General features: G+C 37.2%; 2 protein-coding genes across 4 annotated transcripts in view; both read right to left on the minus strand.

Annotated features, from left to right (window-relative positions):
• TMPRSS11D (transmembrane serine protease 11D) overlaps positions 1-19,385 on the minus strand; it is a 64,045-nt gene extending 44,660 nt beyond the window's left edge. The window contains exons 1-2 of the mRNA XM_059376610.1: positions 19,380-19,385; positions 11,141-11,235 (exon numbers count right to left, since the gene is read on the minus strand). Of these exons, the coding sequence (XP_059232593.1) occupies positions 11,141-11,235; positions 19,380-19,385 (101 nt within the window). The remainder of the gene's footprint in view (positions 1-11,140; positions 11,236-19,379) is intronic.
• The window catches only part of TMPRSS11A (transmembrane serine protease 11A), a 65,941-nt gene continuing 50,217 nt past the window's right edge, over positions 11,499-27,222 (minus strand). For 2 of the 3 annotated variants that reach the window (XM_059396612.1, XM_059396630.1), the window contains 3 exons: positions 25,505-25,764; positions 23,776-23,918; positions 19,955-22,020 (listed from right to left, as the gene is read on the minus strand). In XM_059396612.1, coding sequence (XP_059252595.1) covers positions 21,859-22,020; positions 23,776-23,918; positions 25,505-25,764 — 565 coding nt within the window. In that variant the 3' untranslated portion in view covers positions 19,955-21,858. Of the gene's footprint in view, positions 11,855-19,954; positions 22,021-23,775; positions 23,919-25,504; positions 25,765-27,222 lie in introns of those variants that run through there. The other variant, XM_059396620.1, reaches the window with a different exon arrangement.

The raw sequence follows: 27,222 nt of genomic DNA on the forward strand, positions 1-27,222 counted from the left end.
TAAATATTCAACAACATCTGTCATTTTCTTTCTTTCTGCTGAGTTAGTCCTTAGTGGGTAAACTTTTCCAAAGTCAATTTTATATTTGATCACTTTAGATAGTTACCAGTGAATGGTTTTATTAGGATGGTGCTTCTATCTTACATATCATAAGCATGTGCTATCTTTAGACTTAAAGCATACTCTGGAATGTAAAGTTATGACCGGTTTTCTTTGCTCAAGAGAATGGGATCCTTTAAGTTGGAGCAATACCTTTTTTGGAATTGGACTGAATATCTTTAAGTTCCCTTACAATAGTTGATGTTGATTTTTTTGTCCTCTTGACTTACTTTAGGGGTATCAACTGTAGACATGTTGGGGGCTGAAGCAGCCTAAAAATCAGGTATATAACAAAGTTCTGAGGAAATAACTTGGGAATGCCTTCCAGAGGACAACCCTCCCAGTCTGCGCCACCTCCTCTCCCAGCCTGTACCACCATTAGAAAAACATTCTGGCTAAATGTGGCAACTGTTTCAGCACGCAACCTGAGGTTTTTGTGAGCAAAACCTGAACTTTAAATTCAAAATTTTGGGACTCTATGACTGTAAAGATAAGTTGATACTCAGGTGTCTAATTTCTATTAAGATATACCGTCTTTGCCAAATGACTTACAGTTTTGAGCATGGTTTTTGAAAGTTAACATAGCGATTCATAAAGCAGGACTGAAGTAACAGGCAGAGTTTGAAACATATTTTTGACAATTTTTGGCTTTCTTTTCTGCTTTTGTCTCATGTTGTTTTGGGCTGGAAGAAGGCAGGTCATCTGATGGGCTTTGACATGTCTGTTTAGTCAGTTAATCATATCACGAGCACAGACAAAAGGGAAGAAAATGGAAGTATGATTTGTTGTGGTCTGAGGCATTCTGCTGAGACTTGTCTCTTCCTGAGCTGAGATATGCTCCCTTACTTTAAGTCTTTCCTTAAACTGCATTCTGTATTCCAGCTTATAAATCTTTAGCCTATTTTTCCAAATCCCAGTTTATACTTTTTATATAATGCACAGGTCGTAGACACTCCCTATGTAGACTTGACAAAATCTGGAATAGCCAGGGATTTGCAAGGAATAATGATTATATCATGATAATGGAGCTGTTCAGGTTCCTGGGCTCTGTGGTAGGAATTCCTTCTTTGTAACCTTTAGGAAAGGACAGCCCTGAGGGATCTGTGGGTTTAACTTATAAATTAAAGTAAACAAACTGTCCAAGAGAGCCCATTCTCAACCAAAAGTATCACAGAGTTTACCTGGAGATCTACAAAAAAACTACCTAAAAATTACCTAGAATTACCTGAAAAAATATATTACGCACTTTTATTTCCTTTCTCTTATCCAATGTGGATACCCTGATTTCTCAGATCATATGGAGGAGTTAGAAAATCATGGAGTTGGAGATTTAAATTGGAGATAGCATGACATGCTTTTATGCTGATAAGAACATTCCAGCAGAGAAGGAAACTGGATGTTTTCATTCATTCCTTGTAGAATTCCTTGTAGACTCAGGCAGATGTGCTGGCTTTAAAGTAAAGCTGTCAGAATGAAAAATTGTCTAATTTTAACTCCCTAGTTAAAGAGGAATATGCCTTCCTCTTTCCACTGAAACGTCTCTTTATTCAGGTTGATGGAAGCATAGTTTTCTAGTCGTGGATCCTCAGATTGGTGGTTGCGGATCCATGTTATTTTCAAAATTTCATCTATTTGCGTGGTAACCCTCATGATCTTGTTCTGATAAAAACCAACCAACCCATGAACAAAATTAATCGGTAATTGTATAAATTTTAGGTCAAAAAAAGAACAACAAATTGATTTTTAATAGATGCAGACTATTTAAGAGAGAAAATATTTCTGACTGTGATGTGTAGAAATCAAGGTTTCAAAGAAGAGTCTTTTTGTACTTGGAAAATTTGGTTCTGGTTGAGTGTCATATTTTACGTAGATTGCTTCAAGACATTCTAAAATTGTACATCTCTTTCACTATTTGCATTGTTTGTCTTTATTTTCCTTTGAATGATATTTTGATGTACATTTAGCTGTTTATAAGCGTTAATTTTTGAAAAATAGAGAAATTTCTTTCCAAAATTAAAATAAAATGTTTCAGCAAAATGCATTTCAAACTGTATTATGATTACCAAAATAATATTACATTGTTATAGAAATTTAGAAAATAATGGAAAAAATGTAATTCATAAGCGGACTACTTAATTTTTAAAGATTTATTTATCTATTTTAGAGAGAGATAGAGAGCAGGGGAAGGGACAGAGGGAGAGCGAGAATCCTGAAGCAGACTCCCTGCTGAGCATGGAACCCGACATAGGGGCTCCTCATGGGGCTTGATGCAGGGCTTGATGCAGGTCTTGATGCGGGGCTTGTCACCGGGGCTGGATCCCAGGACCCTGAGATCATGACCTGAGCTGAAATCAAGAGCTAGCCCCTCAACTGACTGTCCCAAGCTTACCACTTTAATACTAGTGTTTAGTACGATGATTAGTGTTTTATGTACCTCATTAGACATTCTCACACGTGTACTTTGTAAAGTAATAGTTTACGAGTAAATACAATTCTGTGATTTTTTGCATAAAGTGAGGACACAGTATATAAATTCATAGATTTTTTTTTTTACTCTTTTAATGAATTCATCATATCCATTGTGGAATGTGAAATTATTTTATTCATATTATTGTTAATTCTTAATTATTTCTTGTTAGAAACTTAGCTACCCATTTTTCACTTGTGTGTTTATATATTCAAATGCATATAATTGTACATATATTTTACTAAACTAAGTTTTGATTGAGTTTTCTAAAGTTTGGTAGATTTAAAGTAAACTCAACTACACTTAACATAGCTAACACATTACTTATGCTTTTAACATCTTTTTAAAATGACTTAGTATCACATTTTTCTGTGTTCATGGAAAAACAAAATGAGCAATACTCATAGATGCACATACAAACACATCACATTATATAGTAATTTTGAGATTGTATCATCTGACTGTAGATGATACCACAATTTGTTGCTTTTTTTATATGAATGTGTGTGAACATCAGTATTCGTTAGCTAAAAAGAAAACTAAACAAATACTGTTTTTTCCCCCTGAAGTATCAATAAGAATTTACTTGAAAAATACTGATGCAGTGAGTATATGAAAAGTAGACAATACTATCTTATTTTCTTAAAAAGGACTTTAGGTTTCATTGTGTATTTCATAGCTAGTGATGAGAGAGAAGTTAAAATATAGAATCCTGGAAAAATTCTAAAACAACAGATGAATTTTTTACCGATATGTTTTTAAAATCCAAACATCACTCTTTGAAGGGTAAAACGTGAGAAAACAAAACCACTTCCTTCTTTAAAGATATGTTTTCATAACCCTAAGCCGTCTCTTTATGTTTACTCATTTTGTAAAAAAGAAAAAAAAAAAATCAGCCATGCTGTAAGCAACTTATTTAAATAATATCGAACATATTCTCTAAACAATCATATTCTCTAAACAATCAAACATATTCTCTAAACAATACCTATATGTTTCAGTGAAGTTTCTGGAAAAGTAACTAGAAGATTGCTAGACAGAGCCAAAAGTTCTTCAGCCTCTGTATATTTCTCACATGCTCTGAGATATAATAAAATTTCTAAAACTACAGAGACAAAAACAGGACTTACCTATACATTTTGATCCTGGACAATGAAGAGATCCTCTCTTTTGCCTATCCAACTTCCCTGAGATTTCTACACAAAGGAATGGCTCTCATGCATCATGTGTGATCTATGAAGAAGCTGAAGACAAAGGAGGAAATCCCACATAATTAAACTCTAACTTGCTAAACGAGTCTGAGGGAATCAACTTGAACCAATAGCATGACTCGTGGAATGAAATCAGAAACAGGGAATTTCACAAATCAGTAAGAGTTTAATTTATTTTGGTAAATTGTGACTAAACATGATAGCAGGGGATGGCTATTTCATGAAAGCTTGCAATGATGCCACATGGCCTAGAGTCATTATATTTAATTCAATGGTATGTGATACTCTTGCCTGTGTTATATTGTCATACACCTCCTTCTTTGCCACAGCAAGCTGAAGATGATCAGAAAATACTTTCCAAGCCCTCATGAGTTCTACTACCTCTAAATTTACTCTTCTCTATGATGAAATACTGCTTTTCTTTGTAGAATAGGAAACAGAGATTCAGAGAAACAATTGAATATGTGTACGAGTTGTGGGATAAGCAAGCAGAATGGTTGGAACTAAAATTGACTTTGTCTTTTTCCAAATATGTGTTTTGAAAAAAGGATTCTAACTTGCTGCTGTTAGCACATGAGTGTACAGTACAGTGTAGTGAGAGCATGTATGGGGGTGAGCCTAAGGAGGGGAATGTCAGCAGTGTTTGGGGCCAGGACAGAGGCCCATGAAAACACAGAGGCAAGACCAGTGTGGAAGTGAGAAAGAACGTCTCGGTGTCCTGTGCTGGGAGGGAGCAGGAAATATATCTGGAAGGTTGTGCTGAGGTACTTTGTGAGAAATACTGCATACTGAAGAATTAGAATGTGTAATTGAATTAGATTGGGTACTGAAACTTAAATTTTAGTTTTAGTTTATTTACCAACTAATTGTGTAGCCTAGGGGGGGGAAGCACTATTCCTTTATGAATCTGATTGACCTACTGAATGAGGTGGTTCTAGGGGACCCTTTTCAACTCAAATTCTATGACTTTATCTTGTAACTCACTGAGAGCTATTGGTTAATGAATTCACTCAAGGACTGCAATTAGACAAGTGTTCAATTTCTTATACATTTTTTATATAATGTGCATATCCGACAAGTAGAACTGGAAGGAGTGGGTTCCTCCCTACCCTTCCCTTATGTATTTTCATTGATCCTGTATCTCATGCCTGATATTCTGATTTTTTAAAATTTTTTTTAGTGGAGAAAAAAAAAAACCTTGTACAAAGCTACCTAAACAAACCATTTTCATTTTACATGTTAACCTTTAAGGACTTTTAATACGTACGAGTTTTTTTCATACAGTTATATCATAATGTATAACTTTGTATTGTGCTTTTTATTCTTCATATAATTTTTATGAGTGCCCTGTGCTATCAAATTTTTATTTCTAGTAGCTGTATATATTATTTTAGTAGCTGTATATGTACCTAATAGTTGCATAAAATGTGCATTAAAACTTTTTATTTTAATGTAATTTCAAACTTAATACATGCAGATATAGTACATAGATTCATCAAAACAAAGGACAGGAAAACAATTTTAATGGACACATTTTAAAGGGTGAATCATCTTGTACTGAATAGTTTTATCATAAAATACTGGAAGCATCTCCTAGAGTATTTAGATATTTTCTTTTTTCTTTTAACTGTAGTCACCTTTTTTTCTCTTTTTTTAGCAGATATTATTTATTTATTTGAGAGAGAGAGTGAGAGAGAGAGAAAGCATGAACAAGGGGATAAGCAGGGGGAGAGGTGAGGGGAGATGCAGGAAGAGAGGCAGAAGCAGACTCCCCACTGGGCAGGGAGCCCAGTGCAGGGCTGGATCCCAGGACCCTGATATCATGACCTAGCAGAAGGCAGATACTTAACCAACAGAGACACCCAGGCACCCTAAGTAGGTGATTCTTTCAATGACCATCTTCACCAATATACTTTTTTTCATTCTATTGCTAAATTTTCCCTTGAAATAAATGGAAAGGAAAAATAATTTATTGGGCCAAATTATATAAATATTATAATGGCTTTAAAAAATATTTTAAAAATAAATTTTCAAGGATATGAGGTATTATCTTCTTCTTTCTTTCTTTCTTTCTTTCTTTATTTATTTATTTTATTTATTTTCAGCATAACAGTATTCATTATTTTTTGCACCACACCCAGTGCTCCATGCAATCTGTGCCCTCTATAATACCCACCACCTGGTTCCCCCAACCTCCCACCCCCTGCCCCTTCAAACCCCTCAGCTTGTTTTTCAGAGTCCACAGTCTCTCATGATTCACCTCCCCTTCCAATTTCCCTCAACTCCCTTCTCCTCTCCATCTCCCTTTGTCCTCCATGCTATTTGTTATGCTCCACAATTAAGTGAAACCATATGATAATTGACTCTCTCTGCTTGACTTATTTCACTCAGCATAATCTCTTCCAGTCCTGTCCATGTTCCTACAAAAGTTGGGTATTCATCCTTTCTGATGGAGGCATAATACTCCACAGTGTATATGGACCACATCTTCCTTATCCATTCATCTGTTGAAGGGCATCTTATCTTCTGGTTTTTGTTGGCAGCTCTTTCTCCCAATGATACATGCTCTTTCTTCTCCAACTTTGTATTTCCTGGAGCACTTAGTGAGGCATTTTTTAGTCAATAGGTGCCTAGTCAACACATATTATTTAAATGTCCAGTAACTGAGTGTATTAATGCTGTTCCCAGTGCCCTATCACTATTCACAACAGAACTTGGGAGTGAGTCAGGGGAGTGGCATGGGGGAAAAACTGCATTCAGTCTGAAAGCGACTTCCTGCTTACCTGTGATGATCTTAACACAGAGAGGTGGGGCATAAAATTATGGTTTGTGAGGCAAAGGGATTGCTCTTACAGAGACTAGTTCAAAAGATGTTGAATCTTAATCTTCAGATCCTCAGGGAGGGGCAGGATAGGTCTTGACTTTTCTATTCTTTAGGGGCAGCCATTGTAAGAATAAGGAATAAAGGATGACATTATACCAAAAACATCAGAATCTTCTTTTTCTTTGTCATATGAGTGATTTTATTCACTAAACAAAGAACAACTCACTAAACAAAGACAACCCAACTCAAGAAGAAAGACATGAACAGGCTTCAGGGAAATAGAAGACATCATTTATTTTAGTGGAGGATAAATCATGCCGTGCATGAGCCATCAAGATTGGTTCTTTTGCCTGCTTAGGCTGAGGGGGAGAGGTTATGGTAAAGAAAATATCTCCAAATATGCAAATGTGTGGTAATAAGCCTTGCTTTGACAGAAGTATGAATCATTCACTGGAGCCCGTCATAACATTATAAGCAGAGAAAATAACCAAAAAGCAGATGATCTAAGAAGGTGTGGGCCAGTGGTGTCTTTTTTGAATTTGGAACTTAAATATTTAGTTACTGGGTTCAGGGTAGCACAGTCATAGATCTATGGTTGGTCATGAATGTGTCATGAGCTCTCTCACATATATAGATAGAAAAAGAAATTATATAGATAGATTATTATATAGCTATTACATAGATATTATATTATATATAACATAGATAGAAAAAAGAAAATTATATATATAGATTATTATATAGATAATATATTATCTAGATATATATTATTATTATATAGATAGAAAAAGAAAGATAATGGATGTGCCCACCACTTGAAAGTTATAAAATGGTCTTTGGCTCAGGTCATGATCTCAGGGTCCTGGGATCAAGCCCTGCATCAGACTCTCTGCTCAGCAGGGAGCCTGCTTTTCTTCCTCTCCCTCTGTCTGTCTTTCTGCCTACTTGTGATCTCTGCCTGTCAAATAAATAAATAATATCTTTTAAAAAAAAAGAAAGTTATAAAATGGTATTTAAATAGACACATTTACTTTATTATAAATGTCAATCTTAAGGTCAAGTAATTGGATTTTGTTTGTGTGGCCGAGTTTAATTTTACATATTCTTACTTGTAGGTGGTTGGAAGTTAGGGAATAACTATGTCCCACTATGTTTCAAAGGCTTTTGTCTATCCAGAAGGCATGTTGTAGTGGAAACAGTATAGTCTTTGGAGTTAAAATACACCGAAAATCAAACTCAGGTTCTTCTGCTTCCTACACAGCAGGGTTCAGAAAAGTTGCTTATGAGCCTCAGTCTTCTTACATGTACAAATTGAGTTAAAGTACCATTCTCATAGAATTGTAAAAATTAAATTCAGTCAAATCAAATCAAAAGAATGAACTAACGTAAAGCACCTGGCATGTTCAACATGTAATGTTGTCATTCCTTTGCCTCCGACGCTCAGGGGAGTATGTGTATGTACTTGTGTAAGGATCACAATTGCCTGAGATGTGGAGGGCATGTAGTTCGAAAATGGCGTCGGGTGTTTCTAAAATGCCCACCCACCTAGATTCACGCCCGTGCTCTTGCTTCTCCACGCCAATCTTATTCCTAAAGCGTCTGTTCAAACACGGTTTAAGTAACCTAAAACTTACTACAACCTGTGATGGCTTTCATGTTGGCAACCAGTGATTTTTCTTGTACATGCCTCATGTAAATTTTTAAAACCAGTTTCTAATAATAGTAAGAGATCAAAGCGTATCTTGGTCATGGGTACGTTTTCATTTTTGTTAAAAGAAGTATGTATCATTTACCTCTCTCGTAAGGTTTCCACATCCGTCTTTCTTGGGCTGCATAGAATCATTTTCTCCTATGGGGGGCAATTTCCTGCACATATGCATGAATTTGATTCTTGAAATTTTTCTCTACGTTCAGAAAAGCAATCAGGGCAAATTAATATAATACATGTTAAGAGACAATGTAAGTGATCTTATAAACTGAACGTTCTGGCTGATAAACCCAATTAAAATTATCCAGTATATCCACAAAAGGCTCTTAAGTGATTTTTTATTTGGTTAATAAGAAGGTAGCAATAGGAATACATGCAACTGTTAGAAGTAGTATCTATTTTCAGATTAATCGCATTATCAATTAATGACTATTGGCTTTACCTGTTTCTTCAGTACTGCCCAGCAACATAGCTAGGTTTCTCTGGTTAGTTTCTAGTTTAGTCTTTATAAAAACCACTTCAGATCTTCTCTACTCTTCCTTAAGTGTTTATTTTCTGTTCTTTATTCCCTGCCCTTGCTATTAACTGATGACTTACAGTTTTACTGCTGGAGAAGAATATAGACGCTTTCAGAGGGCCACTCCTTCCACTATTTGTTACCATATCTGTATATCTTACTCATCTGCCTCTATCCCTCTATAGTGGAAGCGATTTTTGTTCTTCTCTGGGAGGCTAATCTTTTCATTTGTATTTGTATTGCTTTGTATTCACATCTTCATCCTTCCTCTTCCTAAACCTGCTTCTCCGGTATTCCCCAGCTCTACAAGCCCTCTGCCATTCACTTGGTTTCTGACACTAGAAATCTGGATATCATTCCTGACTCCCTCTCTTTTCTCAGTGTCTTATGCGCATAAATATGTACTGAACCCTTTCTTTTCTGTCTTCAGCTTCACTGTCCCACATGACTCCAGGGCCTCAGCTGGATTACTGTCACTCTCTGATTAGCTTCCTGCCTCAAGTCTCTTCCCATTCTAGCACATTCTTCATACCTACAAGAATGACCATTTGCAAATTGAGTTATGTTACCATTCTTACAAAAACTCTTCAGTGGCTTTATTGCATTAAGATACAGTTCATTTTCCTTAACATAGGTGGCAAAGCCCCACAGCATTTGGACCTTGTCTATTTTTTTTTTTTTACCCTTCTCTCCTACCGACCACATTATTCCACAGTAGACCATAGGCTTATGGGGGCGGGGGAACTGCTATGTTTTCTGAGCCTGTCATCCTTGTCTGGTATGTGGTTAAATATTCATTCATGGGGATGGGAGGTACCATAGCTATGTTTGAGCTTTTATTTATTTTTTTAAGATGTTATTTATTTATTTATTTAATTTATTTGACACATAGAGAGGGAGAGAGAACACAAGCAGGGAGAACAGCAGAGGGAAATGGATAAGCAGGCTCTCTGCCAAGCAGGGGGCCTGCTGTGGGACTCGATCTAGGACCCTGAGATCATGACCTGAGCTAAAGGCAGATGCTTACCCACCTGACCCACCCAGGCTCCCATGTTTGAATTTTTAAAAAAATTGTTCTTGTAGGACACATGGCAATATCCTTCAGATCATTTTTCAAGACAGTGCTCAGCTGCCAAGTGTATGAGTACCTGTGTTTTAAAGATTTTATTTATTTACTTGACAGAGAGAGATCACAAGTAGGCAGAGAGGCAGGCAGAGAGAGAGAGAGAGGAAGCAGGACCCCTGCCGAGCAGAGAACCTGATGCGGGACTCGATCCCAGGACCCTGAGATCATGACCTGAGCCGAAGGCAGTGGCTTAACCCACTGAGCCACCCAGGGACCCAGTACCTGTGTTTTAAAATATAGATTTTATGTTGGTTTAGGTATGGTAAGGCCAGCAGATCAGAAGATGATGGCCACTGAAGAGATTTTTATTTACTGTTCCCGAGAGAAAGGAGAATACCATTCCAGGTAGGGCCTCATGGGGAAGCACCAGAGTTAGAGAGGAGGCAGAGAGAAAAAGGAGGAGCTGTGTACAAGAGCTTTTATTGGGTTTCTGTAGGAAGAAGCAAGTGAGGCAGGGCAGGCATGAGTAGTTTGAATAATTTCAGTGGGTTCTGTGGTATAGGAGCTGTCCCTGAGTTGTCTGTTATATAGCCCGGGATACATGAACTGTAACTCTGGGCATATTCTTCTATGGCATGGGAGTAATGGCTCAGAGTGCAAGAGCTCAAAAAAGGAGGTTTTGGGATATGAGCTCTGGCTTGGCTGGTTGGCTTATGGAGGATTCACTTATGGGTGTAGTTATTTGCCGTTTCTGGGTAGTAGCCAGCCCTGGGAGCAGCAGTCCCTCTGGGGTTAGCAAAGTCCCAGATATTAAAACATCACAATAAGAAGATATACTTAATACAATGTGACAGTGTCTAGCTGCTACTTTTGTCAAGAAGCAGTCTTAAAGCCTCAGTTTTAAAGCCAAGGGCATTTTCTTCTCTTAGAAGCCAATAAACTGAGTGAAGTGATAATATAAGAATATAGCTATTGTCACATAATATGGATTTCTCTAACGGTAATGGTTACTCCAGAGTTCCCAGTTGATAGGTGGAGATTTTGTCAGACAGGCATTGCTGTCTGATAACTCCTCTGCCCAACCCCACTTCCTCTCTTTTCCTTTAACAGGTGTTATTTCTCAATAAACCTTTGTACTTTTATTTGTCTCATTGTTTATTATCCAGAAAATCAAACTTGTAATAAGCAGTACTGAGAGAGTTCCAAAGAAAAGACATCAAGATGGAAGTTGGGGACTGGATCACTCACCTCCCAGCTGGTAATGAGGATTTAGCATTAGGTGGCTTGTCAACAGCTTCTGGTACAGGTGGTGGTGTGATACTAAAACTCTGACCACTAGTGAGCTAGGCCAGCATGATAGTCAAGTGAATTTACAGGACAGTGTGCTGATTCGTGTATTTGAAAGATATGGAGGAGGGGGTGGTAGACCTAAGAAGAGTAGAACTGCATGGTTCCTGTGAGGTTGGATGTATGCCCCATAATGCAGTAGAAATGATAATGAAAAGTTGAGGGAAATGAACATAATTGAAAACCTAGTATGAGATCCAGAGGTTCTCTTTGGTCAATTATTAAGAAGCCCTCATCTCATGTAGTAGGTGAGCGGGAAACCTGAATACCAAGTACAAGATTGGATAGAGTGGCTCAACTCCCATGATTGTCGAACCCTCAACAGAGACAAGTCTGTTATTCCAAAGTCAGAGCCCTACTTGGGAAGGCCTGGGACCTGATCTGTGGAATGCAGATAGCTGACTAGATATCCCTGAAGATTTTGACTCTCCAGACTTCTTTTGAGCCTTCTGAATCTGCAGAAGTAGGTCTTCTGTGTTCTTTGAGAGTTAGTATTCTGCAGAGAGCCTCTTCCCTGAAAGGTGATAGCTGTCCTCTTCAGGAGCTGTGTGCATTTCACCTCCTGGCTGCCAGTCACGGTAAGTCACAACATAACCATCTGGGAATGTGTCAGGCCTGAAGAGAGAAGAAAAAAAAAATCTATGTTACAAAGGAGCTGCAAAAATTAGCAGCAGATGTCAAGGGCTGTGGGAGCACTTTCTGTTTGACTGGATTTGTAGGGTGCTTGATCAAGAGATCTGGAACATAAGGCTGGGTAAGGACAGGTTGATTGACATGGGCAGACTTTCAGTATATAGGATATAACATCTGCCGAGGTACTTAGGGAATGGTGTCAGTTTGCTGCTGGAGTGGCTCCTAGAAGTCTGGAAAAAACAATGGCCCATGTTAAACAAGGTTGAAATTCCAGAATTTTGGTGAGAGACAGTAGAAGCCAAATGATCAGAAGGCTCAGAGAAGTAGGCCTGGTGGAATGGATATATTATGGAAAGCCTCCTCAGAAAGTTAGGTTTCATGGGAGAACCCAGATAATACAACATACACCACAATCATCAGGAACATGCTGGTGTACCAGTAGGGGATAAACTTGTTCCATTTTGCCTGGAACTGTCCAGACTCTAAAACTCAAAAACTAACATTCTGGAAACTCAATCTTAGGTAAACTGGCACGGTTGGTCACCCCAGCACAGTATCATGAAATGTTGGCATGATGGGTACATAAATGAGATGGCCACAGTGGGAGAGATGGAGGTTCCATATGGGTCCAAAAGCTTGTGTTCCCACTTACCAGCACTACTCTAACTAATGCCTCCTTAGAATGTCCAACCTATCATTGACAAAGTCACACTGAATCCACAGAATGGCACTGTTCCTTAAGGAGACCAACTGGCTACCTGATAGCATATTTACTGCACTGGACCCCTTTCATCCTGAAAGCACCAGACATTTCTTCCTTATAGGACTAGACATCTTTTCTGGATATGAGTTTGTCTTGCCTACTCAGAGGGCCTTAGACTGTAACACTAGTTGGGCTGTTGTGAACATTCTAACTGGGTAAATTCCTTATAATCCAGAGTACAGTGTTTGTTTTCCCTGGAGATACTTCTTTAATAACTGATTTCATTATGATTGTTCAAGTCACTAAAAGTACTATATTATTGTCCTGTGCATTCAGAAGTGAAGTGAGAATGTCTGAAAGTACCACCTGCTATTTACTCTCACTTTTTTGACATGTAGGGAAAAAAACCCAGAGAAGTTAACGTTTTTTTTTTTTTTTTTGCTATGAAATATGTTCTCTTCAGGTTATGACTAAGTGTAATTTGAGGTGTGATGTGGGTAGACTTATTTTTCCACTGTCATATCTTTTGTATATATTTTTTCATGTTAGAAGGATTCTTGAGTCTAAGACCATGCATTGGTATGTAAAAATTGACATTAAAATTGTATCAAAGACAGTATAAAAATCCCACAAGCGTTTGGATATAGTTCTTGTTCAATGTTAAGAAAGTACTAGTTAGAAGATTTTTTTCTAATATCATTAGTATAAAAGAAAGCAAAGATGATGAAAAATGGAAGGAATTTAATTGTAATCTTAAAGTCAGAGACAATGCCTCATCATATATTGGCGTGGATATATGGTAATATTTTTAAAGTAGTTACTTTCAAAAAATGTAACTATAGCTGTGCAGTGTTGTAATTTAAGGACCTTAGAACATATTAAGTTATGGGTATGGATTCCCATGGTGTGTATGTTTCCGAATCCTGTTGGGAACCACCATGACATCCTGAGAGAGTATAAAGCAGTCCGCTGGCAAAGGGGGAATTTCAGTGCAGAGGAGGGAAGACAGGAAGTGTTATGGAAGATGACATTACATTAAGTATTGGCATAAATGCTTTTCTTTTATTTTTGTTTTTAGATGTGTTAAAGAAAATAATTTATATACGTTTAAAACATTTACTAGACCATTATGAATACAAAAGCTTCCCGCAAGGGAGGGAAGTACGTAGAAATGTCGAGTAAGGGTCTTTATTATTCTGGGCATGCTATTTGGGGAATAAAATATAGATAATTAAGACATTAGCCAGACAACATAAGAAAAACATGGCAGAAATAAAGGAGACGGAAGTTGTAACAAATATAAAAATTATGCCAATATAGATGAAAGGTTTCAATAGATATAGTAAAAAGTGCAGTTCTAATGGTTTTAAAAGGCAAATCTAGTGGCTCTGCCTTCAGCTCAGGTCATGATCCGAGTATCCTGGGATCATGTCCCACATCGGTCTCCTTGCTTGGTAAGGAGTCTGCTTCTCCCTCTGCCTGATGCTCCCCCTGTTTGTGCCCTTTCTCTCTCTTTCTCTGAAAAATAAATAAATAAATACAAATTTTTAAAAAGGAAAATCCAGTAGTCAGAAAGAGGGTAATTTGTATTTATAAAAAAGTACACAAACATACAACAATTAGAAAGTTGAGAATAATAATAATAACAGATGTAGAAGATATAAGAAATGATAATTGTGAAACTATAATAAAAATATTTAGTATTCAGAAAATAGATTTCTGAAAAAAATGATTGAAATTTAAAATCAATTATTGAAATTGATTCAAGAACTAGGAGACTTGGACAAGAAACAACTGTGGAAGAAATGAAAAACATATAAACATTTTTTCCCTAAAACCATCTGGATTGCTCAGAAAACATTTCTTTTCTATGCTGTCTTAACTGTTCCCTTGACTGTATAAGACTTGCCGAAGGCTTTTCAGAGAATTTTATAATGCTGATCTTATCTTGGTTAATTGAAATCTTGATAGAACATTAAAAAGTATACCAATCTAGTTCTGAGGAATTAATAATTGTATTCAAATAAATAAGCCCCCGGGTCTGTCTTCTAGGAAAATCTGCATAAAGTCGTCTTTATAAATTACAAATCAAACACTTGTAATTTACAGTGTTTGCCCTCATGATCTTCACTCTGGGGTTGGGATTTGAAAGCTCTGTTTTTTAGTTTTACTTGTAATATACCTAACACGTCCTATAAGGTCTTTAGTCATATAGACTAAATTTGAATTTGGAGTTTTCATTGAACTTGGATTTTTTCTGCCTTTGGCCTGGGGATTGTCAAACAAGTAAATTTCTTGATTTTGTTTGGTTGGATTTGTTCTTGTTATTTTGAATAGGTTAATTTTCCCATTTACTTTTATTGGTATTTAGGGGTAGATTCAAGGTAATCTACTGGTTTTCCTCAAGCTTAATTGAGATATAATTGACACAATATTGTGTAAGTTTAACATGTGTAATGTGATGATGTGTTACACACATATATTGTAAAATGTCCTTCACCTCAATTGCCATTTTATTGTTGTTGCTGTTGTAAGAGAACCTTAAAGCTCTACTCTTAAGGCAATTTTCACGTATGTAGTATAGTATTATTAACTATTGTCCCCTTGCTGTAACTTAGATCCTGGAACCTATTCATCTTATAACTGAAAGTTTGTACCCTTTAATCAACCTCTGCCCATTAAGCCCCTGACGACCTAATGTATGTGGTGGTGACTATAGTTAATAACACTGTACTGAAAAAAAATAAAATAAAATTTAAAAAATACTGTATTGTGTACTTGAAATTTTCTTAAAAAAAAAGTCTTAAGTATCCTCACTACAAAAAAAAATAACTGTGAGGTGATGAATGTATTAATTAACTTAATGTGCTAATCATTTCACAATATATGTGTATTATTGAATTATCATGTTCTATACTTTATATACAATTTTGTCAGTTATATCTTAAATCTGGAAAAAATGTTAACACCATCCAAAACAACCTCATAGAAACATCCAAAATAATTTTCGACTGTATATCTAAACTAAGTACCATGGCCCAATGAAGATGACATAAAAAAGTAATCATCATGAAGTTCAAGTAACAGACCCATTATCGCTCAGCTGGTAGGTTGTGGGACTGGGATTCAAATACATTTAATTGAATGTTATATTGTTTACTTCTATGTACACGATCCACCATTCAGCAAATGTGTGATTTCGTAGTGTAATCTTTTACAAATACCTTAAAAGAGTCCTTGAACCCCTATTCAATTGTCCATTGATTCCAATGAGAATCAGTGGCCAGGTTTTGTATTGGTGTCTCACTCTTCCACCGAACTGTGAGATACATGAGTGTAGAGAGGTACTTAACAGGGCTTGAGGCCATCTGGAACCATGAACATGCAACATAACATCCTTCTGATGCTAAGATAACAATTCTCACTTAACTGTTGGAAAAGCACATACTTGAATTCTTTTTTGTTTTTGTTTTTGTTTTCAGTAATACTGGTACATTTCCACTGATTCCACTGCTTCATCCTGGTTTGTTTTCCAAGGTTTTTAAACATTCAATACTATGATTAATATTTATAATTCTCTGATAGCTGTCTGGGATTAGGAATAGTCCATAGTCATCGAACAGGGAGAAGCTATCCATCTCACCTTGGCATCCAGTCTGTGTGTCTGTGTCCTTGTGTCTGTGTATTTTTTGTTCTGTGCTCCAATTTGTTGGTCTAATCTTTTCAGATATCTAATGAGAAGGAAATAAGGACTTTGGGCCAAATAGGAGACATAGGTGTGGTGTAATCAGAGCATGTTAAGTTTTTAAAAATGGCCCTGTGAAAGGCAATGTGAGGGCAAGGTTGTTTTCAGAGTGGTTTTCTCCTTCTCCTATCCCCCCTCTCCTCCTTCTTCCTTTTCTTCTTCTTTAAAGATTTTATTTTTTTATTTGAGATTGAGAGTGACTGAGGGAGAGAGCACAAGCAGGGGGAAGAGCAGAGGGAGAGGGAGAAGCAGGCTTCCCATTGAGCAAGGAGCATGACTAGAGGCTTGATCCCCAGGTCCTGAAATCATGACCTGAGCCAAAGGCAAACACTTAACCAATTGAGGCACCCAGGTTCCCCTTTAGAGTGGTTTTCATAAAAAGCCAGGAGTAATGCTTGTGCTTTTGCACCAGGGGTAGTATGCATTGCCTCGAGTGCAGGGGGAGAGAAGAGAGAGAACTCTGCTTAGCTGTGGGCAGGACTCATGACTTAGAAGAGGTTCATCAATGCACATCCAGACTGCTGGAATAGCAGGAGTAGCTTTGAGAGTTGGAGGCTCAGCCAGAGGCTTGTGCTAGACCCCCACCATGTGTACGCGATGGAGCCAGACTGTTATCACCTTTAGTATAGTTTCAACAGCACTGAGAGGAACTGTGAATGTTGTCTCTATCTAGACATGATCCCCGCAAGATAATCAACGCAATAGTTTTGTATGTGGGAATCTTCAAGGTTAGTAACAAACATTTAAGGTTCCCCAGTGATGCATTTCATACTTCAATGCCTTCACTTAAACAAAGTGAAACAAACTTTTACATGGGAGGGAGGTTTGTCTGGAATCCCAGAGGTAACTGTGTAGTGTCTATAGCTAATAACAGGGATTCTTCCAATCTCCTCCGGTAAACAAACCCAGGCTTTTATCACTGAAACTGTAATTATCTTTTCTCAGGGGTCTCCATCCACATCCAGTTCTTCAGGAAAACATTCCCACAAGGATCAAATATCTTGAAGAAATGTTATTTCTTCAACATTAAGCATAATATTCCTTTGAGGGGAACCAGTGTCATGGAGCCATGTGTCTAGACTTCCATGGCCTATACTACCCATAGTCATTGCTGCCGTTTCTTTGAATGTGTTGCTTTTGCTGAAGTAGACAGAGGATTTTGAAGTCTTCTAACTGTCATGTTCCAGCTAACACAGACGATCTTTCAAAGGACAGCACAGTGCCTACGGATGATAGTGGATGATAGTGCATAACTGAGTGCCAGAACCTTCTAAGATGGCTCTGGGAGATCCAGGGTGCAGATGTAGTCCATTCTCTGATGTCAGTGACCACATAACAGTCAGGGGGCTGCTCAGCCTAGTGCTTTTTCTATACCATGATGTAACGTTAGGTGGTCATTATAGCCCATGCAAAACATTCAACAGATTACACAGGAATTTTCATTGACAGCATACCACACAACATCATCTGCTGTATCTAAACCAATAACACCTGTTTTAAGGCTAAGGACAGATTAGTGAAAACTGAAGAACTGTTGTTGGTTTCTATTTCTTGCCCCTGAAGCCTGCATTTTATCTTCGGTTTTCCTCTCCAACATTAATGTAACACTATCCTGGAGGCCTCCAATACCCTCAGGAGGTTCTCAGTCCCTGTGCTGGGCCTCACTCCCTGCTATTACCATCAGTTTCCATGGAATTTTAAGCTACGTGATATTCAGTATTCATTTAAGTAAAATACTTTTAGTTTTTGTTCTCTGCTCAGTTCTATTGATAAAAAGAATTTCAACATGATAATTAGAAAAAATGTTTTATATTTTCTGCCAACAACACAATTCAGCTCCAGAAGGATTCCCTTATACTAATCCATTGCAAGTTAGGACTCAGTATGCCTCCATTTCATTCCACTACATCTCCAAGGGTCTCTAAGGCTCTAGTGGCTTTTTAAAAAAATATTTTTCACATTCAGAGAAATTTTAGGTTTATAGCCAAAATTGAGCAGAAAGTCCAAAGAGCTCCCACACAGCCACTCCCCCGACACACATAGCCTCCCCCACTGTTAATACCTGAACCAGAGTAGTTGACATCTGTTACAATCAGTGGACCTACAGTGATACGAGGGTTTTGGGGGGGGTAGGAAAAGAATCAATGAAACAAGGTGGGATCAGGAGGGAGACAAACCATAAGAAACTCTTAATGTCACAAAACAAACTGAGGGTTGCCTGGGGGAGGGGTGTAGGGAGAGGGGGGTGGCGTTATGGACATTGGGGAGGGTATGTGTTATGGTGAGTGCTGTGAAGTGTGTAAACCTGGCGATTCACAGACCTGTACCCCTGGAGCTAATAATACATTATATGTTAATAAAAAGTAAAAAAAAAATATAAAGAAAATAAAATAAAACCTTTTACTGCAAAAAAGAATAATTCAGATAATATATGTACTTTAAAACTATAATGCAAAGTATGAAAAATACTTTAGAGGAGGAACAAAGAAATTTTTGTGCACTAAGCACCAGCAAAACAAGAAGTCTGTTGATTGTTGGCAGATTGTGCAGAGACTAAAAGCTTTGGTGACATGGATTTAGACTATTTGTCAGGCTAAGAGGAAACCAGTGAAGATTTAAGTGCGTGGGAGCAATGTTATTGAATAGCATCATAACTGAGCTGCAATTTGCTAAATGGATAGAGTGGGGAGAGGCTGAAGGTGGAGAGAGCAGTAGGAATAGGTGCGATAATAACAGTATGGTGTTCATAATTGTGGGTTATTATTCTAGAATGTTCTATAGGCACTGCAAGTCATGGCCCACTACGTTTTCGAAATTAATTTACTTGGTGGGGCAAGCATTATAAAAAACTGAAATAGAATAGAATAGAAAATATTGGATTTTACTGCACTCAGTAGGGTAAGTATTATTTTATGAAACTTCTGTTTCAGTTTTTAATATTTTAATATATATGCATTTTGTTATGTTTTTATGGAGCTGTCATGTGAAATACATTTTCTATTGTGGATTGCGGACCAGATAGAGAAACTTTACTAGAGGGTGTATTTATAAAAGCTTACCTTCATGGTAATGGTTAATGGCAATACACGAATATATTCTACCTACTTTAGGCAAGGGTATGAGAGAAATCCTTCAAGCACACTGTGTATACGGGGATCAGTCTGTATTTGAAATAGCCACTGTCTTATTCTGCTACTTATTTTAGAAACGTCAGTTTGATCAGGAGACCATAAGTTTTGAATAATCAGCGTCATAATTTTGAGGTATCTCTTGCTTGCCTTTTTTTTTTTTGATATTTTATTTATTCATTTATTTTAGAGAGAGGGAGAGAGAGAGAGAATGGGGGAAAGCAGAGAGAGAGAATCTCAAGACTAAGAGTAGTTAACCAACTGAGCCACCCCGGTGGCTTGCATTTCTCATCTCTTGCCTTTCTAAACACGATCAGATGCTACCAGAACAATAGTTCTTAACAGGGGACATTTATCAATGTGTGGAGATACTTTTGGTTATCACAATAACCAAAATGACCTAAAATAGTTAATTAAAAGAAATGCAATTCCTAACAGCAGTTGTAAGATTCATGCTAAGATTTGGTCTAACACAGACTCAGTGATATTATTTGTAGAATGCTCCGTTCATCAACTTTATTATTAGATTTAAAATGATGTATCAGTACTTGCTTATATGTGAACCAGAATGAAATAGTGCATGTAACAGTTTAGCAATATGAAGTTTGTAACTCTAGGATCATTTTTTGAATCTTGACATTAAAAGCAGAATTATATGTTACCACCATAATATCAACTAATTTAAAAGGCTATGTATATTTTTATATATGAAGAAACAACTTTATCTTGAAGTGAATTTAAAGAACAGGCAGCCAGCTGCCCAAGTAAATCATATCATTCAAAATTCTTAACCTAAGAGTTTTCTAATTTAAAATAGATTCAATAGAAGTCACTGAAATTCTTATAGAGCTGATTATTTAATAAATATAGGTGATCAGAAAGGAATTTTGTAAGAGAAAGGGCATGTGAAATTGGTACCAGGGTTGTTCCAGGCCTGCTGGGGATTCAAACTACATATAGGTTCACCAAGTCATTTATGGCTTCAGCTATCTGAACCATAGGTGTGTTGGCCTGCATGATTTGCAGACTTTCCTAAGCTTTAAAACTTTGTGAGTCTAGGTTATGGATGTGTGTGTGTGTGTGTGTGTGTGTGTGTGTTTGTGTGTGTATAATTTGTTAGTGTCTTTTAGATTATTGCAGTAATATTTTCATGCCTTATCGATAGCCCATGAGAAAACATTGTTATGAAGTAACTAAATTTTTCAGTGGTTTGGCTTCTATTAGGCCTATACGAATAAAAGACACCCTGCTCATAAACCTGATTTTTAGCTGACGTTGTCACAGAGTAACTGTTTCCACAAGCCTGACCCTCCTAATGTCTTCATGAGACGCTTTGGGGATACATTTGTTTTTTTCAGATCACTTTGTTCATGTGTTCTATGGGGTAGGTCCTAAAATTTATATTTATCAAAAAATTTTTAAACTAGTGTTTCAAGGTTGCAGTAGTCAGGCTACTGCCCCAAGCCTTAAGAGATCATTGGCTGCAGCGTTCAAAGGTATGAAAGTTTCTTTTTATGTAGAAGGATGAAGCTCATTGATTATTCAACATATTAGTAAATTCTCAATTTTTTTCAAGGCCTTTAACCTTACAATAATGTATAGAACTGCCTCCTGGTGATTCAAACATGTAAACGGATCTATGAAATGTCAAATTTTTGTGCCATTCATGACTCATGAAGTTACCATTAGCTTCCCCCAGTTTTTGTACCAAAGATACATTTCTGATTAGCTAGTTACTATGTATACTTATTTATTAATCAGGATTTCTCTGGATATATAAATCAGTATTTCTCTTTCTCTATGTGTCTGTATTTTAAAAAAATCACTAAGACATTAGGGAGGTTTCACCATACTTTGTTTCCTAGATGTAACCTTTTTTTTTTTTTTTTTTTTTTTCAAAGATCCTTCCGTAGAGTTTATAAGTAGAAAATATATTATGGTGAATGGTGAAAAATCTCTTTGGAAAACTTGGAATAACAAGAAAAAAATTTAAAAGTGTATTTGTGAGCTCAGGAGAAATGATAAGAAATTATATAAGGTTTTCTTGAACTCTTTAAGAGATTAAAAACTTTCTCACTTACAGGGACCTTTTTGACAAAGACATTCTAAAAATCATGGATTATTTAAAAAAATTTGCATTACACCTCTTTTATACTCCAGCTTACATGATGTAAAGAACTGAGTGTTTCTGCTATATTCTCCCTTCCAGGCTAAACTGATCCACTACTTTGCAAATTTATAAGGATTTAAATTCCTTATGAATTGGCTGTGAATCATTGCTTAATTGAAGTGATTCTATAATAAATAATGTCATTTAATCTCACTTCATTGTACTACATTCACTGAGTATGTAAATTCTCATACATATATACCTTGCTCACAGCACTCAATATCTAACTTTTAGAGTGAATTAGAGGCCCGTTTTCGAAGTGATCCAGTTTCGGTAATAAACCACTTTTGTGTAGACTCCAGGTTTGTTCTTTTGACCACAGTTGTCTCCCCAGCTCACAATACCAATGAGATACCAGGTATCTTTAAGATCCTTTATGACTAGAGGTCCCCCAGAATCACCCTGAAAATAAAAGAAAGAATATTAGCTAAATATAAAGCTTGTTACTTAAAATATTCTTATGAACCACATATATTATTGTTCAATAGCATAGGTATTGATTACCAATTATAGAATAATTAATTGAAACATGGATTTCAAAAGTTATAAAAGCCTTAAATTTCAATTTCCACATTTTAATTTCTTTAGCTTTATAGACATATAATTGACAAATAAAATTGTGAATATTTAAAGTGTACAACATGATATTTAACAGACATATATTTTGTGAAATGATTACCACAATCAGTTAATTAACACATTTATCACTTCACATAGTTACTGTGTGTGTGTGTGTGTGTGTGTGTGTGTGTGTGTGTGTTTTAAGAATGACTAAGGTCTACTGGCAAATTTCAAGTACACAACACAGAAAGTCTATCTAGCTGGTGTTGGTTTTTCAGACTCCAAGCAGGGTGCTTGGACCTCAGCTTTATTGGACAGACTAAACCCCTCACCATGAATCTCAGTTATAATCACTGTATTCCTGTCTTGGACCCTGTCCCTGGGTCACCTTCTCAATATTTTCCCCAAGTTTTCTTTGGCTAAAACTTTGTCTTACCACTGACTTGCATAGGCCTGGAGCAGGCATTTTACCTCTGTTTCCCGTTTCAGTGAAATCTCTTTATGACCATCTCTTTCCTGAGGTATATCACTGATATCACTATTCGCCTAGATTCTCATGTGCTGTCTACAAATGGGCTCCTGTCACCACCTTCTCCTTGTGCATCATGGTTTGGAACTCTGTGCATTCTCTGAATTCTAGCTGCCTCCCTCCACATTCTCAGCAACGGAGGCTGGACATGTACCATCTTCTGCTCTAGCTCAGCCCATCGGCCATAAAACTCCCTGCTCCTTTTCTGATAGAGGTTTACGTGTATAATTTGTGGGACTCTGGGCAGAGTTTTCTGCCACTAATATCAAAACAATTTTGGTATTTCACCATGGAGAGTCACCTCCTTGGGATTTTCAAGAATTTCATGTTATAAAGCAAGTGCTTTCAGGAAGAAATACACTTTCTACCTTGGTCAGAAAGCATACAGGCTGCATAGCTATTGGACAGCAGAGGAAGGCACTGGAAAGGGCACCAGGCGATCCCAACATGACCTGATCCACCTTCTCCCTCAGCGGTATGGCCTGTCAGCCTCCTTATGCTGATTACTTGGGGTCCCCTCAAATATGAATTATAATTTCACACCCTCATAATTTTTGCTGTGCTCTTTCTATATATAGAAAGATAAAACTCTTCTCTTATTCTATAACTGGGTAAGGGCCGTTTATCCTTCATGTCTATATCTTTCATTATGATCTCTCTGTTACTTGCTGCAAAAAAATTCATGCTTCATTCATGTTCCCTTCATGCTAAAAGTATTTGTTATCTCTTATACCATTTAAAAGATCTCATCATAGTTTGTCACTCATGATTATTTCCTTTCTAGATGAGCCCTTTAAGAAAAGGGACTCTTCTTTATGAACCTTTGGACTTCTAGTATTAAGAAAATTTAATTTCGTTGGTTTGTTGGATAGCATCAAAGAAACTCTGTTTATAACATTTTGCTTAATAAAACACCTGAAAATATTTGTGTTGTGAAATCTGCATTTAACAATTATTGAACTGATAAGATGTCCATGTTGATACTAACATAAATAACACAGAATATTTCTTGAAAGGGATAGAAGTGTTTTGAATTAATGATATTAAAATAATCTCTCTCTACCTACCCTGCAAGCATCATACTTTCCTTCTAGATATCCAGCACAAAACATTCCAAATTTTATATCACGGCCATATACATGCGGTTGCTTGCACACGTCATCACTTATGATTTTCAGTTTGGCTTCTCGAAGATTATTTTGGGATTTCCCTTCAGGAAAAACAAAGTCATTTTAGTGTTCACAATCAACATCCTTAGCTAGAATGAAGCGAGTGAACTTTTTTCTAATCTAATCTATTTCATACTTAAAATTGTCAATACAGAATGAGGTTGATGTAAACAGTTTCTAGAGAACAGATTTCCTTTTAAATTCTGGCACATTTAAATGATAATTATTATCCTTATCACATTTTATAAATACCTATACTAGGAATAAAAACATTTCCCAGAGAGCAAACTCTCTTGATGTCGTTATATGTATGTATCTAGACTGGATTTTATGATCCAGAATGTATCAAACAAAATCATTTTTATTTATTGGAAGTTTAAGTTTAAGTTTAATATCAAATTAAATCATTTTGGAGAAGATCATGGAATCTTTGTTATCAGAGACTATCTCTCCACAGTATTCTTTTTTTGAATTAACATATACTGTATTGTTTGTTTCAGGGGTACAGGTCTGTGACTCATCAGTCTTACACACTTCACAGCACTCCCCATAGCACACACCCTCCCCAGTGTCCATCACCAGCCACCCCTTCCCTCCCCCACCCCCCACCCTGCAACCCTCAGTTTGTTTTGTGAGATTAAGAGTCTCTTATGGTTTGTCTCCCTCTCTGGTTTCATCTTGTTTCATTTTTCCCTGCCTTCCCCTACACAGTATTCTTATCCCTGATCCCTTTTAAATTAACTTCTGTAGTTGTGAAGCAGATTTTGCTGCAACTGGCCATTGCAGCTGAGCAACGGGAAAACCTGTAAGGGGACCGAGGAAGGTAAAATGAGTAGTGGAGCAAACCGAGAGGAGAAGGAGATGAAAAGGGCTGAGGGAGGCTCACAAAAGCGGGCCATGGAGGGAGGGGGTCTTGGCGTGAGGGTGGGCATGAGGATGACAACATGCCTGGTAAGTACTTGGCGCCGCATCGAAAACAGCGCGTAGAAATAGACTCTAGTTTTGCTGAGGAGATATTTGCTTCATTTATGTCTTCCTTGAGGCCCATACTTTCCAAACTGCCTCTCCCTTAGGCCTTGTGATTCTCACAGCCTGCTTATCCCACACCTGCCTTTCTCGGTATAGGCTCAGGAGTGAGGGTTTGAGTTTGCCAGTCAATCCAAGTGCCCCTGAACACAAACAGGGCCACAGGAGAGCTTTTCAGGACTTAACGTCGATTCTGGCCAAGACGACATGTTCTTCCCTCTGCAGCTACTAGGGGAGGATGATGTAGACCCCAGTGTTGCTACTATGTGGAGCTAGAATCCCTCCCTATGAAGGCAGCCTCGGGGAGAACAAGCCAGAAATAGGAAGATTCAGACATTCAGAATCACGTGACATCATACATCATACTCCTGAATCCAGCTATGTCTGAAACCAGACTCGTGTCATCTCTCTTGACTTCTAAATTACAAGGGCCAAATTTGCCATTTTATTATTATCTTTACTTTAGTAAGAGTTGAGTTTCTGTCACTTACAAAATAAGAGCACTCAACAAATCCAACCAAGCTGTGTGGAAATGGGTGGAGGTTCAATCACACTGTTCTAAACTGGACATAGTGCTTGTGGTCCTTTCTGAGATACTGACCACCGTAGAAGAGTGCTCCAAATCCTGTGATATAGACCGTGGAATTTGGTTGGAAGGATGCAGAGGCTTCTGGCAGACAAACCCGGCGGATGTCATCGGTAAAGGTGACCCTGGGAGAGAACTGCACGGCAGCAATATCGTACTCTCTTGCTGGGAAGTGGTATCTTTCGTGGACAATAATTCTTCTGACATTTCTTTTCATTAATGGAGGGTTGATTGTCGTTCCAAAACTAACAGTCCATTGACGTGGATTTGCATTACTGGAAAATGTTAGAAATGAACAGAATATATAAACTGCACTATAATGATTACATAAAGGCTAATAAAAAACTCCATCTTAAAAATATATGTTGTAATGATAGTTTCCTTTGACCTTTAAATCCAGTCTTTTGCTATTTTGAAAAAATAAACTGTGTACAAACAGTATCTTAGAGCTGGGATCCAAAAAAGAACTATGAATTTCAGAACTGTAAAGCATATAAACTACCATTCATTTATCTTTTCAACAAATATTTATTGAAATTCTATGTGATGAGCCTTATATGGTGAAAGTGATGAACCAGATAGAAAAAGTGCCTGCTGATGGCTGTATTCGATTCCAGTGAAGGAAAAAAGCAAAACAAATTAGCAGATAAATAAATCCAAGCAGTAATCACAGTTATGAATAAAAAATAGAGCAATTGAATAGAATATGGGAGTGTGTGTAGGTAGATAATTCTCTTTTGAGAATATGATGTTTATTTATTTGTTTTTTAGATTTTATTTATTTGACAGAGAGAGAGATCACAAATAGGCGAGGAGGCAGGCAGAGAGAGAGAGAGAGAGAGAAGCAGGCTCCCTGGTGAGCAGAGAACCCGAGACCATGACCTGAGCTGAAGGCAGAGGTTTAACCCACTGAGCCCCCCAGGCACCCGGAGAATATGATGCTGAGATTGAGACATGGTTGATGAGGAGTCAGCTATGAGAAGACAGGGAGGCAAGTTTCCAGACCAGCCTGCTAAGGCCTGATACCAACTGGGCTATAGTTCAAGACACAAGGGAAGAATGGTGGGAAATGAAGCTGGCGAGGTAGCAGGAACCAGATTTTGGTGTTTCTTACATGTCATGAATAAAGAGTTTAGATTTCATTCAAGCTCTATGGGAATTCCTTGGATGATTTTAAGCCATGAGTAATGTAGTCTCTTGTACATTAAAAAGAAATTACATAAGTTCTTTCTGGAGAATAGATTGTTGGAGGGCAAGAATTAACAAGGAAAAAGTTGTCAGAAGCCTTGTGAAAAATGACCAAATGTGGGTGACTTGTAACTTGGGGGCTTGAGCAACTGGTGGATCTGGTATGGATGGAGACTGGAAAGGTCGTCTAGTAACAAAAGATCATCCAGTAAAGTCTTTGTTTTATACTTAAGGAAGATAAATTCTAGATGGGTTAAATTATTTGCCTTCTATCATGTCTTCTTGTCTCTCTAGCTCTTCTATTTATTAGACATGGTCTCTCACCACAATCTATTTATTAGTAGCAAGATTGGTGTTCTTAACTAAGTAATTGAACTAACATTACCCAAAAGGGATAAGCAGAGAGAGATATTGCCCATAGAGATACTTGTTTCTTGACCAAATTATTTCTTAATAGGTAGTTTTAGTCATAGAAAGAAGCATATAAGCATATATCATGGGGTTTAAGTCCAATTTGAAAGCTGTAATTGTGTTGGGATTATTAT

The sequence above is a fragment of the Mustela nigripes genome, chromosome 1 (genome assembly GCF_022355385.1).
Source record: "Mustela nigripes isolate SB6536 chromosome 1, MUSNIG.SB6536, whole genome shotgun sequence".
NCBI classification, from domain to species: Eukaryota; Metazoa; Chordata; class Mammalia; order Carnivora; family Mustelidae; genus Mustela; species Mustela nigripes.